Source organism: Sceloporus occidentalis, unplaced genomic scaffold (genome assembly GCF_023333645.1).
Source record: "Sceloporus occidentalis isolate IW3139 unplaced genomic scaffold, rSceOcc1.0.p SCAF_2, whole genome shotgun sequence".
NCBI lineage: Eukaryota > Metazoa > Chordata > Lepidosauria > Squamata > Phrynosomatidae > Sceloporus > Sceloporus occidentalis.
The window spans coordinates 128,513,941-128,532,822 of NW_028316982.1; the positions used below are offsets into that span (position 1 = coordinate 128,513,941).

Sequence of the window (18,882 nt, forward strand, 5' to 3'; positions counted from 1 at the left end):
GTGATTTGCATATTAATCTGTGTATTGTTCGGTTGCTGAATGGCATGGCCTACAGCAGGGGTAGGCAACCTGTTTGAGCCGGGGGCCGGGTTGCTGTCCCTCAGGCGACTGGGGGGGCTGAAGCTGGGGGTGGAGCTTCCACCCTCCGGGGGTGGGGCCGCATGCCGGGGGCGGAGCTTCCACCTTCCGGGGGCCAGGCCTCCCTATCTTTGCCGGCCCCTGACGGGGCCACAGGCCCTGTCAGAGGCCGGCAAAAAAGCCAGTGGGGGCCGCCAGCACTGGAGGCCTTCCCCCTTTGCCGGCCCCTGATGGGGCCCCAGGCCCCGTCAGAGGCCGGCAAAAAAGCCGGTGGGGGCCGCCAGCACTGGAGGCCTCCTCCTCTTTGCCGGTCCTTTTTCCGTTGCTGGGGCCCTCCAAAAGGGCTCCGGTGGTGGCAGCGGGCCTCTGGGAGTCCCTTTTGCTGTTGCTGGGGCCCTCTTGGAGGGCCCCAGTGAAGGCAATCGTTCAAGGGCTCTGTTCAAGGGCTCCGGCGGCCACAGCAGGCCTCCTGGAGGCCGAAGTCTCATGCAACCTTTTCTGTGGTCGCGTGAGACTTCGCATCTGGGCGCCGCCATTTTTTGCCCAAAATGGCGGCGAAGTCTCGCGCAACCTCGGGGAAGGTCGCACGAGACTTCGCCGCCATTTTGGGCAAAATATGGCGGTGCCCAGAGCGGCGGCAGCAGTAGCTGGGGGCCGGTACAAAGGCCTCCGCGGGCTGGATCCGGCCTGCGGGCCGGAGGTGGCCAACTCCTGGCCTACAGAATATCCATTTACTTAATGATCAATTGACTGCTGCGAATCCCTCTCACCTTGGGTGGTTTTCATTTGCATTTGCTGAGTCTTGATTTTGCTGTTTTTCAGGCCTGGTAGCCAAACTTTGGCCCTCTCCAGACTGGCCCTTTGCGGCGCGTCCATGACTTACACATGGCACGCGTAACCATTATGTCGCAGCTGCGCAGCTATGCACTGTCTGTGGCGGTTTGCGGCGCAGCAATAAGGAGCTGCTTTTTTGAGCTCCTTTTCTGCTGTGCAGCTGTGCTGCACAATTTGTATGCTGCAGCGCAGCTGCGCAGCTGCGCAGCAGACAGAGGCGCCGAGGAGGCGCTTCTTCTGGGCGGTCTGTACCTCGCCACTGTTTACTATAAGGGTTTCTTATTTCTGTGTGTCAATGTTCCCTCCGTTCAGGAATGTTTCCTGAACTAGCTGGGTGTAATTAGTAAGTCCTTGTCAAGGTTTTTCAGGGGACTGTTGGGAAGAAGAAGGAACAGGAAAGTTAGCATATGTGCAACCCATTCACTCCATATTTTTGAGAGGCCTTTGAAATTAGCTTTACAAAAACATTATGTTTGATCCTTAGGATTTGCAAGAGATCAAAGAACTGTGTAAGACTGGACAAGACGAAGTAGTTGAAGAATCTAAAGCCAGCAAGAGACTCACTAAAAGAGTGAACCGAATGATTGGACAGATTGACAAAATTATTCAGGAGTTAGAGACAGACCAAAAAGTGGTGGATGGACAATTGGACAGTGGTGCAAGTCCTCCTATTGGGTAAGTGATAGGTGATATAAGTGAGAGAGACAATACTTGTAAGTATAATTAGTTTCGATAAAGGGGTTTTAGGTGTCGGTGTGTTTTGTACTAGAAAAACCTCTGTTTTCCCTCTTTGGAATCCAAAACACTGTCAAGTATCGACCTCAGTTTCTATAGACTAGTATCTTCAAAATATTTTTTGAAAAAAATATTAGCATATACAGTGGACCCTTGTTATACGCTGGGGTTTGGTTCCAAGATCCCCCATGTATAACAAAATCCGTGTATGCTCAAGTCCCATTAAATATAATGGCATAGCAAAATGGTGTCCCTTATAAAAAATGGAAAATCAAGGTAAATTTATACTGTTTTGGAACATTTTCAAACCGTGTATGCTTGAATCCGTGTATAAAAAATCCGTGTATAAGAAGGGCCGACTGTAAAATATTTTTCTCATGTTCCCTTTTATCAGATTTAACATAAATACGTTTTAAATATATAAGACAAAATCTGCAAAACTACTTAAACATTAAACTCATATAGGGCAAAATATTGTTTCTACATCTCTACTCTTTACTAGGGCTAATGCATTTTAGCTGATTTCACTGATTAATTAAATTACTTCAACAATTAATTGAACCGTCATTCAAGTGATGATGAAGATAATAATTTTGTTTTTATGTGCCTTTATGTCATTTCCGATTTATGGTAGGTACATGGCAAGCACCATCTTAAAATGTGGATTGGTTTGTAATGATGCCTGCTGTGGTATGGAGCATGTCAAAACAAAACAAGTATGGGTTTTTAAAATACATATTTTCCTTGTATACAAATGTAACAATATGATGCCCAGAAGAGTTGGCCTACAACTCTTCAGTCCCAGCCAGTGGAATAATGAGAGTTCTAGTCCAAAAACATCTAGTAAGGATTAGACTGGGAAGGTTGGACTATAGACAATAGAATTTCTATGGAGTCTTTCATCTCATCTGAGTAATTTATTTAACTCCACCCTTAAGAGATCCTATGCATCTTTGCAACCATGTTGAAATGGTACAAATGGGTTTCCTTTTTAGTTCCTTGAATGTATACTCAAGCAGCTACAAATTGGTAGGTTTTTAAAAAAGTAATTTATTCTTTCTTGAATTAAATGTGTAATATTTTCAATAAAATTCTTACAGACTTCAAAGAGGAAAGAAACATCAGTGGTCAAACCAGTAATGACAGACAGTATTGCCCCAGAACTTACACTAACAGGAAGATTTTAATTTTGACCAACTGAAGTGCATATATGTACCATTAAAAACATAGTTGATATCTCACTACACTGTTACAATGCTATTATTCCACTTTTACTGCTATGGCTGCCTCCTGGAGAATACTGGAATTTGCTGTTTAGGGAAGAGCATTTAGAATTCTCAGCCAGAGAAATCTTAGGCTTCACTAAACTACAAACCCTAGAATGCCACCGGAGGCAGCCATAGCAGTAAAAGTGGAATAAGAGTGCTGTAAGAGTGTAGTGCAATATTATGAATACTGTTTCTAGCAGCACCTGATTTTCATAATTCATAAATTTATTTGTAAATAAGCAATTTAAAATATACTGCTCCTCATAATACCATGGGGGGGGGGGATAATAAATCATTGCCTCTATTGCCACTAACATTTCAACCATGTTCCAGGAATTACTGGCATTTCTTGAATGTCCTTAAAATTGGTCATAGAGGACAACTTTTTCCTGAAAGTAGTAGTGATGAGCATGTTGTCTTCCTCAGTCATCTTCAGCTAGCAGGTGGAAGTACTGGGGCTAGTCTAAGTTGGATTTAAATAGAATCATAGAATCATAGAGTTGGAAGAGACCGCAAGGGCCATCCAGTCCAACCCATGCAGGAAATCTAAATCAAAGCATCCCCGACAAATGGCCATCCAGCCTCTGTTTAAAGACCTCTAAGGAAGGAGACTCCACTACACTCCGAGGGAGTGTGTTCCACTGTCGAACAGCCCTTACTGTCAGGAAGCTCCTCCTAATGTTGAGTTTGAATCTTTTTTCCTGTAGCTTGCATCCATTGCTCTGGGTCCTAGTTTCTAGAGCAGCAGAAAACAAGCTTGCTCCCTCCTCAATGTGCCATCTGTTCAAGTATTTAAACAGGGCTATCATGTAGCCTCTTAACCTTCTCTTCTTCAGGCTAAACATCCCCAGCTCCCTAAGTTGTTCCTCATAGGGCCTCATGGTTTCCAGACGCTTCACCATTTTAGTCGCCCTCCTTTGGACACGCTCCAGTTTCTCAACATCCTTTTTAAATTGTGGTGCCCACAATATTCCAGGTGGGGCCTGACCAAAGCAGAATACAGTGGCACTATTACTTGCCTTGATCTAGACACTATACTTCTATTGATGCAGCCTAAAATCGCATTGGCCTTGGTAGGTGCCATATCGCACTGTTGACTCATGTTCAACTTTGGTCTACCTGGACTCCTAGATCCCTTTCACACGTAGTCTCATTCAGCCAGGTGTCACATCTGTGCATTTTATTTCTCCCCCCCCCCCAAGTGCAGTACCTTACATTTCTCCATGTTGATATTACAGTGCAAGATAACAGTCAAATAGACTCATTCAATAACTAATTCTAACTTTTTTGTGCCTTACGACTGTAACTTTTGTGGCTTTTAGGTGGATGAGTTTTCAGTCTTGTTGTGAGATACTTTGAGTGTTAGATATGGGGGAAAGAAAGGGCAATTTAGCCGAATAAATAAAAAAAAAATACAACCATAGTGAAGACAGTGGGAGAAGAGAACTTGACATTCAATTCAGTTTTTTTTATTCTCCATTTCTTTTCTGGGTTTACAGTGTTTTGAATTACTACAAGAAGGAGATGAACTATTTAAGGAAGGAGTAATAGATTTAAAGAAACAGTAACAAATGTAATAAAAATTAAAACAATTATGTATATATATACTTGGACAGAATAGCCAAGAAATCAGACCTGAAGTTAGAGTTTATTAGAAAATAGCTTTAGTGAAGATGTAGTATACAAAATAGAAATATTAAAAGAGAAAATAAAAAAGATTACAAATGAAGTCATAAATATTATTCTCATGCACAAGATAGGAAGGATTGTTTTAGTCAAGAGTGATATAATCTGTTTAGGTAGTAAATAGCAGATAGAAGGTAGAGTAGATGTTATTTGTTAGTTTCTGTGTTTTTGTATGTGTGTGAATTAGGTTAGACTTAGTTAGAGATGTCTTTAGTCAAATGTTTTTTGTGTTGTTGTGATGTATGAATTTTCAATAAAAAAAAATTATTATTAAAAAAAAGAATTTAGAATCCCCCCAAAATCCTGTTCTTTCTTGGATTTCCTGCATGGCAGGGGGTTGGACTGGATGGCCCTAGTGGTCTCTTCCAACTCTATGATTCTATGATTCTATGATTCTATGTTGTCTCAGGCCCTTCTGCAGAGTGGTGGAAATATACTGTTACTGAGGACTTCCATCCAGCCATAAAGCTCTCCATCCAAAATGTCAGACATTTTGTTGATGTGTGACTTTAAATTGCTTCTGACTAAAGTGAACCTATCATGGGGATTTCTTGGCAAGATTTTTTCAGAGAGTTTTCTTCCAGTGCCATCCTCTGAGGCTGAGAAAGTGTGCCTTGCCGAAGATCACTCAGTGGTTTTTCCTGGCCATGCCAGGATTCAAACCCTTGGTCTCCAGAGTCCTAGTACAACCCTCAAACCACTACATCATGGTGCCTCACTATGTCACAAACTTATTACAATTCTAATGTTTGTTTTAGAAGTCCAGTATTTTCCTCATTGTTTTTTATAGTTAAGTGGGATTGATTTATTAAATTGGCTGTTGTTGTATGCCTTTGTCACTTCTGGATTATAGTGACCTAAAACAACGCTATGACGCAGTTATCTTAGCAACATTTGTTCAGAAGGAGTTTGCCTTTGTCGCCTTCTGGTGCTGAGAGACAGTAACTTGGTCAAGTTCTTGTTGGTTAAAAATAATTACTTTACAGATACTGCATAAAAGTTAATGTATTTCTGTTGCATTTAAGTTTCATTATAATTCATGCTGTTTTTAACATGTTGGCACCCACTATAAGGGAGATGTAACAAATCCTAATTGATTTTTTTGAGAATTAAGGAGCAGTCAAATGATTCTCCCATATTCTGATACCTGAAAGTGGTATAGTCTCAGGAAGGCATTCTGATCATGTAGCATATCACATTCTAATCTATCTAGTGTTTCATTGTACTGGGCTGGTTTTCAGTTTAGTTAATGATTGAATTTTTCCTCATGGAAACAAGTTATCTGGCTAGTACTACATTGTTGTGGGTGATTTTTTTTTTTTTAATCCTTTTAGTAACTGCTTGCTGTATACAGGTTGTGTTTCCCATTTAGGGAGAATCTCATCAGCATCAGTGAGCTTATTAATGTGATGAAACAGATTCAGCAGATACCAGAAAGCAAACTGAATAGGCTTGCAGAAGCATTGGATGAAAATAAAGATGGAAAAATAGATATTGATGATGTTGTGAAGGTGAGTCTGCTTTTCATTTCATTTTATTTTATTTTATAGGCTACCTTTCTTCTGGCATGGGACCTAAGGCAGCTTACAAATTGCTATATAATTGATGTTACATGATTTTAGAAGTCAAACATCTTTTATGCAAGTGCAATTCAGACTTTTTAAGGGCTTTTATTTAAAACATTACTGTTTGACAGCTGGTTTTGATAATATTGTTATTGTATGTGGCAAGGGAGACATCCAGATGTGGGTTATCTCCCCAGGCTAGACAAATGTCATGTGATTAGAAGGAAGAGAATTTAGTGGCCTCTCTCTTGACTCCACACTCAGTTCCTCCCCTTGCCTTGTTTTTCTCTTGTTCACCAAGCTCCCGTTTGCCCTTCTCATTGCCTGTTTTGGTCTTTACTCCCTACCTTCCCTCTTACCCATTTCCATATAAAGACCAAAAAATTAAGCCCCTTTCTACCTTTTCTCTCTTTTGCCTCCCCCCCACCCTTGTTTCAAGCACCATGGGAAAAGCTTTCTCTAAATCCTCCCAGCCCCTGGCCTCTGAATCATTGAGAACGGGGGATAAAGCATATCAAGTCATCAAAAGCACCCACGTGGTCCTTTCTTGCCTCCTGCAGATCTGCTCAGCAACCCATATCTCCTGCTATAGTTCAAGCCTTGTTAGGACTGTTTCTTTAAGTCCCAGGGAAGAATCCCCAGACCCTGCAATCATCCCAGCCTCTCCTAGCCTCTACATTAGTCCCTGCTGTCAGCTTAGTGAGGCTGGAGAATGACTCTCAGGGAGGCAGAAAGAAGGAAGGAGAAGAGAATGCGGTCAAGGAGCTCCTTCATGGAGATTTGCAACATGATATGGAAACTTGGAAAGACCAACAGCAATGGTGAGAGTTTGCATGCGTGTTCCTCGGATCTTTGGCAACAACCAACATCACCACTCCATCTGGCATCTTCACAAGAAATATTATCCTCCTCTCACTTCTTTCTGCATTCCTTCTGCTTTAGCTCCTTCTTAACATTTTCCCTGGTGGCCATTTTCTTTTTCTTCCTTCTGGTGGCCATTCACCTCCACCTTTTCCTGGTGACCATTTTGATACAAGCTCTTTCTATGGAATCGTTCTCTCTGGCAGCTTATGCCTTCAGGTTTGGCTCTCTTAATGAGGAAACTCTATCAAATGATGAAATTTGTAGTGGCCAAAAAACTTCAGCAATGCTTTTCATTCCCATGAGCTTGTCAGGATTCCAAGGGCCCTATGTACTTTCTTCCCCCCACCCCACCACAGGCCAAAATGCCTTCAGGCTTTCTCCTCCTTGCCTCTCTGTAAATAACCCCTTCTCAGGCCACTGCTAACTCTTCTGATGAAGATTTGGGTCAGCACTCCCCACATCCCAGACTCATTGTTCAGACTGATCTGAGCATCAACAAGAAATCTTAAATATGCACAAACCTAATTCATTTCCAGTTTACGCCTCAGGGAGCCCAGTTCCACTCCTCCCAAGAGGAGGCAAATTTCTAACCACCCTTCCTGGCCAATGGGATGAAGATTAATCCCCTTCCAACCTGGAAGTGGTGCTAAATTCTAGAGAGCATTGCCCATGACTACTCCTTGGAGTTCATCTGTAACTCTGGCCATTTACAGACAGGCGTAAATACGTCCCCAGGATGTACTAGGGTCAGGAAAGGGCGTCCATTCCGGATGCCCTAACCCTAGTACAAAATGGGGCGCTCTATTCACAGCGCAGGAAGGAGCTCCATTTCGGAGCTCCTTTCAGGATTTGCGGCGCTGGCACAGCCTTTAGACAGCAGTGCCAGTGACGCAAGGCAGAAAGGGGCCAAGTGGCCCTTTCTCTTCCTCCCCACCGCCATCGGGTGTGCTTGGGGCATGAAGCCCCAAGGCCACCCCTTTCCAGGCCGCGGAGGAGCGGCCTTTTTCCGCTTCCCCGCAGCCTGGAAAGCGGCGGATTGGGGCATCAGAGGCTGCCGCTGTGGCAGCTGAGGCCCCAATCTGGTGGGGAAAGGGCCGGATACAGGCCGCCCCTTTGGGCAGTCTGTAACACGCCCTAGTCTCATGATTTTTCCTTCTCCAGCATCCAAACTATCCAATGAAAAGCAAGCAGTTCTTGAACACATCTGGCACCCTCTTCAAATAGTCATAGAGCCTGTGCCTCAAAGAAAGATCTTTCATGGAATCTACTCTATCTTTTTGCTGGTAACCAAGTAGGGAGAGGATTTCTGCTCCATTCTGGACTTCAAGTATGTGAACAGGTGCATTACGTGCAGGAAGTTCAGAATGAAGTATCTTGAGACTGTTTGAAAGGCCATCTCCCTTTGTTAAAGCAACTGCCATTTTTGGTTCAGGGCTGGCTTTGGCCCCCAGAATGTTTACCAAGTTCATGATCTTGCTAGTGACCTTCCTGAAATTGCAAAGAATTCACCTGGATAGTCTACTCCACTTTCTATTCCTTTCCAGTGATGAAAATATATTTCAGCCACCCTTCATTGCCTTACCAGTCACAGGAACCTAGTCAATCACAAAAGGAACATTTTCATCTCATCCAGGGTGCTCATCTACCTGGGAGCACCACTATACATCCCAAAGAGTGTGGTCTGTTTCTTCCAGAAAGAGTTCAGAAAATCCCCCAAATTTACCTGCAAATCTAATGTCTTTAGGCTTCATAATATCAATAGTAACAGTTGTCCCTTCGGCCAGGTTTCATACCAGACTTCAAGGGCCTTTTTCTGGCTAACATCTCTCCAAATATGAAGGTGTTTCTTATTTTGTGGTCCAATCCCTTCAGTTTGTGTAAAGGTATTCTCTCCAAATATGAACGATGCGCATCATATGAAGGCTGCTCAGTTGGTACAAAGGTATTTCTCTTAAGCACATCCCAAGATTGTTGTGACTACAGACACTAGCTGGTCTAGGGTGAGGGGCACATTTATTTATCCCACTGTTCTCCCAAAAATGAGATTTAAGGCAGTTTGTGAGGAATGCACATTTTAGGGTGGTTGGTTTCCCCTGGAGGCTCAACACTAGAGCTCAGAACAGTCTACTCAGTGCTGATTCACTTTGCCCCACTGCTGCTTCACTAATCCACATCCTAATCCACAGTGACAAGGTAGTTTCCACTCTCTCCATTTTGAAGCAACTCTCCTATTTCAGTGGGCCGAAGCACACATTCCCTCTCATAGCTCACCGCATTCTGCAGTCCATCAACACAGAGGTAGGATTTCTCTGTTTGCAAATCCTGAACCCAGGGAAGTGGAGCCTAAACCCTGTTGTGTTTCTACAGGTAGACCACCTGTTCGAACCTCTCGTCAACCAAAAATGTGAAAATGCTCTTTCTTCACCCTTCTAACAGTAGCCCCAGATGTCCTGAAAGTGCTATGACCCCCAGGTCTTCATTATATCCTATTCCCCTGATAAAGGGGAAATCTTTTCTGAAAAATCAGGCACAAGTGGGTTGAAATGGTGCTGATAGCACCTCACTAGTCTAGAAGACTGGTTTTCTGAGATCCTCCATCTCTCCCTTCAGGATGTGTTGTTTTTCCTGCGGATCTCTTATTTTCTCTCACTGGGTCCCATTTCCATCCAGATCTAGGTTGGCCACATCTGGCCTCCTGGAGACTGAACAGAAATCATAGTGGTATAATCTGCCTTTTTTCTAATCCTTTTCTTTGGTGTGTGTGTGGTTTTCTCCTCTTTCAATTTCTTTCCTATTCTGGTTTGGCTATGGTCCAGAACTGAGGGTGGAGCCAAGAGAAGAGGCATTGAATTATATTCCTCCTAATCACATTATCCTTGCCTAGCCTGAGCAGCAGCATGAAATAAACCTTTTCCGATTGTCCCTTTCTGCTTACAAGAATGGACTTGCCAAACAAGATTTTGTATATCCAGATATAAGATGTTACGTATGTTCACATTTTAATGAAAAAGGTTTGGATTCTAAGATGAGTTAATATGAAGAAGTTCAGAGAAGGAAGTTTCTTTTCTCTGCTGCCTTTACGTATCTACATCGCAGATAAGAGGTGGGGTCCTCCTGAGTAGAGTTGGTTGTCAGTGGTAGTGGGAGAAGGGGTCAGGAAAACTTCCTTCCATGAGTTGTCTTAAAATCAAGCTATGCTATGTTTTATGTGTGCTCTTCTCAAGATGGTGGAAGATTTCTCCAGTTTTCTAAAAAAGTAAAATGTGTTCCCCCTCCCCTGGCAGCCACAGTTGGACTTGAACAATATTTAGTCTGTGTATAAAGCACAATGGGTACACTTACTGAGCTATAGAAGTACAAGTTAATAATAAATACTGTCCTACAAATGTTCAATTTTATAGTCTGCTTTGTCTTTTTGTCATTTGCCATCTTTCTTTTTACTCTTCTGTTTTATCAGTGTTTTGGAGACTGATATGTGCTACATTGTACATGTTAACAGTAGACTTTTTGCCAGGGGAAGGATGGAGTGTTAGATTAGATGGACCTTGAGGGCCTTGTCTGCACTGGTGAGGATACTCCAGAGGCAGCCCAGAGTATCCTAGCCCTGCAGTTGCCTCATCCCCCCCCGCCCCCATTGCATTATCCTTGCCTCCTTTTCTACACCATGGCTGCTGCCAGCACGATGTCCTACTGGGCTGCCTGGCACGTTCAGCCTTGGGGCTGTCGCATCTCAGATCAGAGCAAGCCACCCAGCGATAGTCAGATGCTGGTTACCTCATTCTGACCTCAGAACATGCAACTTGCAGGCAAAGCACAGCAGGATGCCCATGCAGACAGTTTTGAGATGCAGAAACAGAGCTTTGGATCTTCCCATAAGATCTGGAGCAATTTGTGATTCTATGTACGTTTTTAAAATTTGTTTTAACACTGTTATCTGAACTGCCACACCAGAACTAGGGTTTGGACTGTGCAAACTAGGGGGGGGGGGGATGGAGGAAATTGCTTTCTAGAATTAGTTGAATCCTATGAGTCACTCACTTTTTATCTCCTGCTTTTGTTTATATTTTCCAAGAGGAATGTGTTGCTATAGATAGATGAGCTTGAAGATTCAGAATATGTAAGTCTTAGAAGACAGGCTGAAGAAAGGATAGGCCTACTTTTCCAGTATATTAATTGTAAGGTAAATCACGTTTTATCAAATTCCACACCGATTTCAGTATCCACTAACTGCAAAGAGAGAATCCTGTTAGTTTGGAAAACACCAAATTGGCCTTCTCAGTTACTATAAAATAGGAGGCACAGTGTATAGTGTAAAAGAACTTGTTGTTGAGGCATATTTCCCTCAAGTTTTTTTTTTCTTAACTTTTAGAGTTCAAAATATCCACAAATAAAGCAGACTTTTATACATATAATTTATTTTTTACATTTGCATTTATTTTTACATTTGTATAGGTGGTTGAACTGATTGACAAAGAAGATATTGATATTTCTACTAACCAAGTAGCAGAGATTATGTCACTGTTGCAAAAGGAAGAAAAACTAGAAGAAAAAGAGAAGACTAAAGAAAAAGCTGAGAAGGAAGCTTTAGAAGTGAAGAATTAGTTTTTAGTCTATTCCAAGGTTAAGTGGCATGTATTGTATACCTTGTCCAGCACATACTTTTATGAGAGGATAAACATCAGTCATCTCTTGGCAAATCAGAAAGAATCTCTGATGAAACAAGTCAACTATCATTCCATTACAGTTTTGAGCTTTTCAGGATTTTTTTTTCTTGTGGAATCAGGCACACACTTTCATATCTTGTGGTGATTCAGTCCACTTCTGAATGTAAATTAGAAAATTTTCTTGCAATATTCAAGGAGTAAGGAACTTTCTTTTAAATAATATTATGTTTACTTGGCATGAATGTTATTCTCTCCTACTTGTAAAGGCATAAAAAGCTGTACACGAGTTCCAGTATAACCCCCCCCCCCCAAAAAAAAAAAAGATTTCTGAAGTCCCATCTAAAAACTATTGTCCATTAAGTATCCAGAGGAGTATGTGTGCTCATTCTGAAAGTGCCATTGGCTGCTCTACTATATCATGTAATCTTGACTAATAATTTTTAAACTTTCATGTCCAGTATTTTTCACACACCCAAAACATCTCATCCAGTATGTTCATGACTAGCTTTTCCAGTTACTCAGCAGTATATACCTTTAGAAAAGAAGATGGAAAAGGAGATAAAATAATACCCAGGAAATTAATTCCTTGCATTCTTCTCCTCACCTATACTTTAACTGCCCCTCTCCCCCCATTGGCAATAGAATTTCTTGTAAAGAACACTGTCACTTTAACAATCACTACATAATCAGTAGTCTTACCATAATCAGTAGTCCTCCCTCTTTCTACAGTCCTCTCTTCCTTTATTGGGGAGGTGGCCTTTTTGGCAGACGCAGTAATCTGCTTTTTAAACAAAACCAGGTAGCTTTATTATTAGCAAAGACATAATTTGCTTCTCTTTTTTTGCTAAATCTCAAATACAGTTCAGTGTAATGAGTATATATGTATTTGCCTGAATTTGGAACTGAAATGTTAGTATGTAATAGGAACCCAGAGACAGTGGGATACATTACCATTTTCACAGGATGCATGGTATGGAACACAATGATTACTGAATTGCATTTATGATATGTGCTACTATGAAAAATGAGCAAAAGGGATCACAACTGTGTTGTTGTCTCCATGTACTTGTACAATTTGGATTAAAGAGTATAGCTTGCAATGGGTAGCATGGCACGTGACTGAATGTTATTTCAGTAGCACTTCATGAATCAGTTTGCTGTGACTAGGTGCATATTTGTGAAGTGGATATTTGTGCACAAGGCATTTCTTCAGTTTTATGAAGGCTGTTGAACAGCAGATTTCCACTTAAATCCAGTGTCAGATTTTAGGTTTCTATCTTTGGATATCACTGTCTTGGCTGAACAGGTTTTGCATGAGTAAGACATTGGAACGGCTATGTGGTATTTGCTCTGTGTCTGTATGCATTATTTATGATTAACTTGAAATCAGAAATTAAAGATATCAGCAAGTTATTCACAAGATAATCTATGGACTTTTCAGGGTCCTTTTTAAATTAGTGTTGGTTAGTATGAAACAACAACAGTACTCTCTATTGAGATGTGAGTTGCTGGGTTTGATTTTAGAATGGTTTTGTCCAAACACAATAAACCACCACCCAGATTTGGTTTTGCCATGCATCTAAAAACAATTAATAATAATAATTTTGATCTCTGTTCTGAGCAAAGAGACCCTGTTATAATCATAATGTTGTAATAATATACTAGATCTTGGAAGCCTTTCTACTCCAACTTGCTCACTTCCCTCATCCCAAACTAGCATTAATGGTGAGAATTTGCAATAGGAAGGGAAAGCCTCATTGTGGGCCCTTCAGTAAGACCACTGATTTGGCCATGGGAAGAAAGAGATACATCATTCACACATCTGTCTGGCCAGGTTTTGATAGGCAAAGGGAAGGAGTAGTTGCATCTCGGAGGAGTGCTGCTTTAACAGTACAGTCGTCACTTCGTATTCTCTGACTTCCCGTTTGCGGTCTTGAATTTCTGTGGATGGAAAGCCAGGAGGGACAAAATAGTACATGTGGGAGCGCACCGCCATTGTTTTCAATGAGGGCTTGAATATTTGTGGTTTTCCGATTTGCGTGTGTGTGTGTCTAGAATGGATCCCCTGCGAATCGGGAGGGACAATTTTTTCTTCATTTAGGCTTATGATACAGAAGGGGCATACATACATGTGGCCATCTATCAGGAATGCTTCGATTATGTATTGGACTGGATGATCATTGTGGTTTCTTTCAACTGATTTTATAGGAGTGCAAATTTTATAGGATTGCAATCTTGTCTATTGCAAGATTTACAACACAAAGTACACTAGATACTAAACATATTTTGTTCTTCTTTAAAAATACAAACATTTTCTTATGAACAAGCATTTGAGTTTGTTTTTAAGCACAAAAGTACAGTATATCCCATGATTCAGAACCAGATGCAGCAGAGCAAATCAGCCTGTGAGACTGCTGTATCCACACCTGAGACATTCAAACTGTCATTTGCAGGTGATGATTTTCCAGTGAGACCTTACTTTCTGTTCAGCTAACAGCAGTATAACGTTCTTGGTTACAATTATATTTAGGGATGGCAATGATGTGATTGTTTTCAGTAGTTTGTATTGCACATATGGTCAGAGGGCAGCTGGTTTCATAGAATCATAGAATAATAGACAGAAGAGACCACAAGGCCCTCAATTCCAACCCCCTGCCATGCTTGAACTTGAGGAAGTTTGCTCCTCCACTGGTCTTGACTGATCACCATGGGTAAGAATAGGGGGGGAAATCCTCTTTTCCACCCCCTCCCACTTCTGAAGTATACTTTTCCTGTTGTGCACAGTTGTGGTATGAAATGCTAGGGTTGATTAATATATGCTCCTGCTTTGTAGTGGAATAGAGCAGGGATAGTCAACTGACAGTGAACAAGATCTTGTTTATAAAGTGTTTTATCTGTAGCTTCCTTCCCTTTCCATTCTAATCAAGTGGGTTTTGCCCAGCTCTGAAGAAACAGAAAATCCTTTGAGGGAGTGAGGAATTAACCACATTCTAATTTTCATTAAATGCTTGGAGAAGGGCAACAGTATTATATGGGGTAATCGTCTAAGAAAGCTTATGTTGCAAGCTCTTTGATAAATTTTCAATTTCACATAGATTATGTCTTGGTGACTATAATGGGGCTAAAGCACAATTAATTTAATCAGATCAGACCATTAATCCCTCTAAATCAGTACTGCTAAGACTGATTAGTAGCAGCTCTCCAGGGTTTCAGGTGGGAGACTTTCCTAGCCTTCCTTGGAGATGCTGGGAATGGAACCTGGGACATTTGGCACACATAGCATGTGCTCTACCACAGAAGCATGCCCCCTTGCAAGTTCAGGATAATTAAGGTGTGAGGGTAGTTACCAGGTGTAGGGCTCTTTGCCTGAGACCTAGAAGTAATTAGTTAAGATAACTACTTGCATATTTTATCCAAGAATGAAGATATAACTACATTGCAATTATAGCTTAACTGGGAATAATTGCACTCCTTTTATGATATGACTGTTACTTTTAGTTACTTCACTGGTTGAAGTGTGTGGCTTCACTAAATGGTGGAGGAAGACTATCACATGGTTCAAGTATTAGCTCATGGTATGGCTTATGCTGCCGCCTTTTGTTTGTAGGTGTTGAGACAATGATAAGGTGGATGGAAGGAGAGATTATCCTATTCTAAGGGCCAGTAGTTTTCAGATGCTTGAGATAAATTGAATTGCTGTTTAAAACAACAACTAGAAAAGCAACAAACTATTTAGGGGTGTTGGAATTACAATTGTAATTCATTTTTAAAAGTAGCCTTCTGGGGTCTACTTTTGTCTTGACCTCAGATCAACATCTGTACATTCCCAGAAGCAAGGGAAAGTTTATTTGCTCAGATTGCTTACATACGTTGCTTTTTATTATATTGGAGCACTAGAGCACTCTCTGTTATACTTGAGCTCCCACTTATGAATGGGGGTGTAATTATGTTGGTTGTTCCAAATACAGTAGGCCCATTGAAGCAATTGCTGAATAATAACAATAATAAGCCAACACTTATGCAAATACCATTGATTCAGTGGGTTTACTCTAGTTTATGAGTGATTCTTGAGAGATTGTTTCATTTTCCAAGTCTGCCGACGTTAAATTTCTATTCCCCACAGAATAATTCATAGTCATATTATCTATTCCTGTATATTGCTTTGCATCCAATTTTAAAATAAATCTTTTTTTAAAAAAAATCTACAAGCTCTGTGATTAGGCACAGATCTTTTATCAGGTCAGAAGAGTGTATCTTTACTTGTTTAAAATTCTGGAAGTGTGGGGCACCCATTGCAAAATATTTTGAAGGACATTTGGGACTCCTTTAGAATTGACAAGAGGTGTGCGTTATGCTAGTGGGACAGCTGTATCAGAACACAAATAGAATCATAGAATCAGTTGGAAGAGACCATAAGCCATCTAGTCCAACCACCTGCCATGCAGGAAATCTAAATCAAAGCATCCCTGACAGATGACCATCCACCCTCTGTTTAAAGGCCTCCAAGGAAGGAGACTCTATCACTCTCAGAGGAAGGAGTGTGTTCCACTGCCGAACAGCCCTTACTGTCAGGAGGTTCCTCCTAATGTTGAGGTGGAATCTTTTTTCTTGTAGCTTGCATCCATTATTCCGAGTCCTAGTCTCTGGAGCAGCAGAAAACAAGCTTGCTCCCTTCTCAATGTGACATCCCTTCAAGTATTTAAACCGGGCTATCATATCAGCTCTTAACCTTCTCTTCTTCAGGCTAAACATCCCCCAGCTCCCTAAGTCATTCCTCATAGGACATGGTTTCCAGACCCTTAACCATTTTGATCGCCCTCCTTTGGACACGCTCCAGTTTCTCAACATCCTTTTAAAATTGTGGTTCTCAGAGCAGAAGTGGACACAGTATTCCAGGTGGGGCCTGACCAGAGCAGAATAGAGTGGAACTATCACTTCCCTTGATCTAGACACTATACTTCTATTGATGCAGCCTAAAATCGCATTGGACTTGTTAGCTGCCACATTGCACTGTTGACTCATGTTCAATTTGTGGTCTACTTGGACTCCCAGATCCCTTTCACACGTAGTTTCATTCAGCCAGGTGTCTCCCATCCTATATCTGTTCATTTCATTTTTCCGGCCTAAGTGCAGTGCCTTTACATTTCTCTGTGTTGAAATTCAGTTTGTTAGCTTTGGCCCAGCTTTCTAATCTGTTAAGGTCATTCTGAATTTTGATCCTGTCCTCAAGGGTATTACCTACTCCTCCTAATTTGGTGTGATCTGCAAATTTGATAAGTATACCCCCAATTCTGTCATCCAAGTCATTGGTAAAGATGTTGAATAGTACTGGGTCCAGGACAGAATCCTGTGGGGTAAGAAATGGCTTGAAGCAAGTACCAGCTATAATAGTGTTTTCCACTGAAATGTTTTCAGCATTTCTGCCTTTAGAGATCCAATTTCCAGATTTTTTAAATCATGGACTACATCTTTTGATCCTTGGGTATGTACATTGTAATTCACAAACCCTGTCTGTTGCAGTTTCTGTAGTTGCACATACTGTTTGCACCCAGAATGTGCCACGAATGGCCACATATTGGAAGGAAATGCCAATAGCAGTAGGCAAGCTCACTTTTATATTGAGCAGCTTGTAATAAGATTTGAAGGAACCCCCAAATGCCATGGTACCATTTGAAAATCATAACGTTTGTGAAATATGAGACATTTAATTTGTTTTAAAAATAGTGGGCCAAATTAAAGAAAGAAGGAAAAGATTTTGGTGAAGTGTCCAGTCCCTTGCTGTGGTTTATAGGTTTTCTTGTCCTCCTGAGATTGGCAGCAAAGAATGGAGAAGAAGAAAAATACCATATGGATGGTTCCTGCTCTCGGTTATCTGTTGATCAGAGAGAGAGGTGTTGTTGTTTTTTTAAATTGATACTAACAAAGGCTACACATTTTATTTGCCTCTCGAATGTTATGTTGTGGGCTAAGGTTAAAAGATGCTAGGATTATTTTCAGGAAATATATTACACTCCTTTGTCTGATACTTAGGTTAGAGGGATTCCCCCATCCCAGAAATGTGTTGATGTGTGCAACTTTCACTTTGGAATAGTGTAGTTGCTTTTTCAAATGCTAAATAGTATCAAGAGATGAATTCATATTGGCAAAATTGGATGGCAGGCTCCAGACTAACAAAAACACATCAGGTGAATCATGTTAATTCTAATGATCATAATGAGCCATGCCACTTTTTTCTGGAATGGAGTTTTATTCTTTGTAAAAAAGATTTGAATAATTATGGATTGTACAAACTGTGTATATGTTTAAATTTAAACTATACTAATCGTTCTTTGTGTGTATTTTAAAACCTTTCTAAGTTTAAATTATACAAAATACCAAATTATTAAATAAAAGAGCTTTATTTCATGTTATTTCTAAAATTTTGAATTATTTACAAACAAAACATTTTTGACATTTGCTGACATGAGTGATTACTGTGGTGTGAATACATCACTCAGAAAGCAAAAGGGAAAAAACACAAGGAAAACTGGTGATTTTTTTTTATCATTTAGCCTTACATTTTAATGTAATGTTATTTCATCTTGTTGAATATATTGCTGCATTTTTAAGACAGGATGTTGCAGACTGAACTATTCTGGTTTAACTTGTATATATGTGAAGTGATGAATAGCAAGAGGGGTCCACTATTGGTGATTATACTCATGCAAAAAAATCCCATGGTAGAACTGAACATACTTAAAACTTCATCTAAGTGATATCGTCATTTTGTGAACATTTGTTATAGGTCAGTTTACCCATTTCATTCTCAAAAATCCTTAACAAATTGTTACACATCAGTTTTTTCAACACACCAACTGTAAACACAAAAGAGAAAAGAGCAGTATATTAAAATATGGTGTTAAATTCAGACTAGTTCTGTATGGAAAATGTTGGAAAGTCTTGCTCAGCTACAATAAAACGCAACATCTTTCTTTGCAAGCATGTCTGCTTCTCTTGATTTTTTTTTGGGGCGGGGTCGTTTGTCAGTATTATAAAAAGCTGTTTGTTTTGCTGGGTTTTTACAATGTGTTCTTATCCTTATCAAATAAGAAAGGAATTTTTCCATCTTGCTACTTCTAGTCTGTTTGTGCAGACTTGTTGCCCATTACCTGCTATACGAGATAATATAAAATTCAGGGAGTTCCTGAA

The 18,882-nt window shown here is 40.7% G+C and overlaps 1 protein-coding gene across 2 annotated transcripts in view; it reads left to right on the forward strand.

Annotated features, from left to right (window-relative positions):
- LETM1 (leucine zipper and EF-hand containing transmembrane protein 1) overlaps positions 1–18,672 on the forward strand; it is a 60,046-nt gene extending 41,374 nt beyond the window's left edge. The window contains exons 12-14 of one of the 2 annotated variants that reach the window (XM_089510944.1): positions 1,397–1,587; positions 5,956–6,112; positions 11,483–18,672. In XM_089510944.1, the coding sequence (XP_089367070.1) occupies positions 1,397–1,587; positions 5,956–6,112; positions 11,483–11,632 (498 nt within the window). In that variant the 3' untranslated portion in view covers positions 11,633–18,672. The remainder of the gene's footprint in view (positions 1–1,396; positions 1,588–5,955; positions 6,113–11,482) is intronic. The other variant, XM_089510945.1, reaches the window with a different exon arrangement.
- The last annotated feature ends 210 nt before the right edge of the window (positions 18,673–18,882 follow it).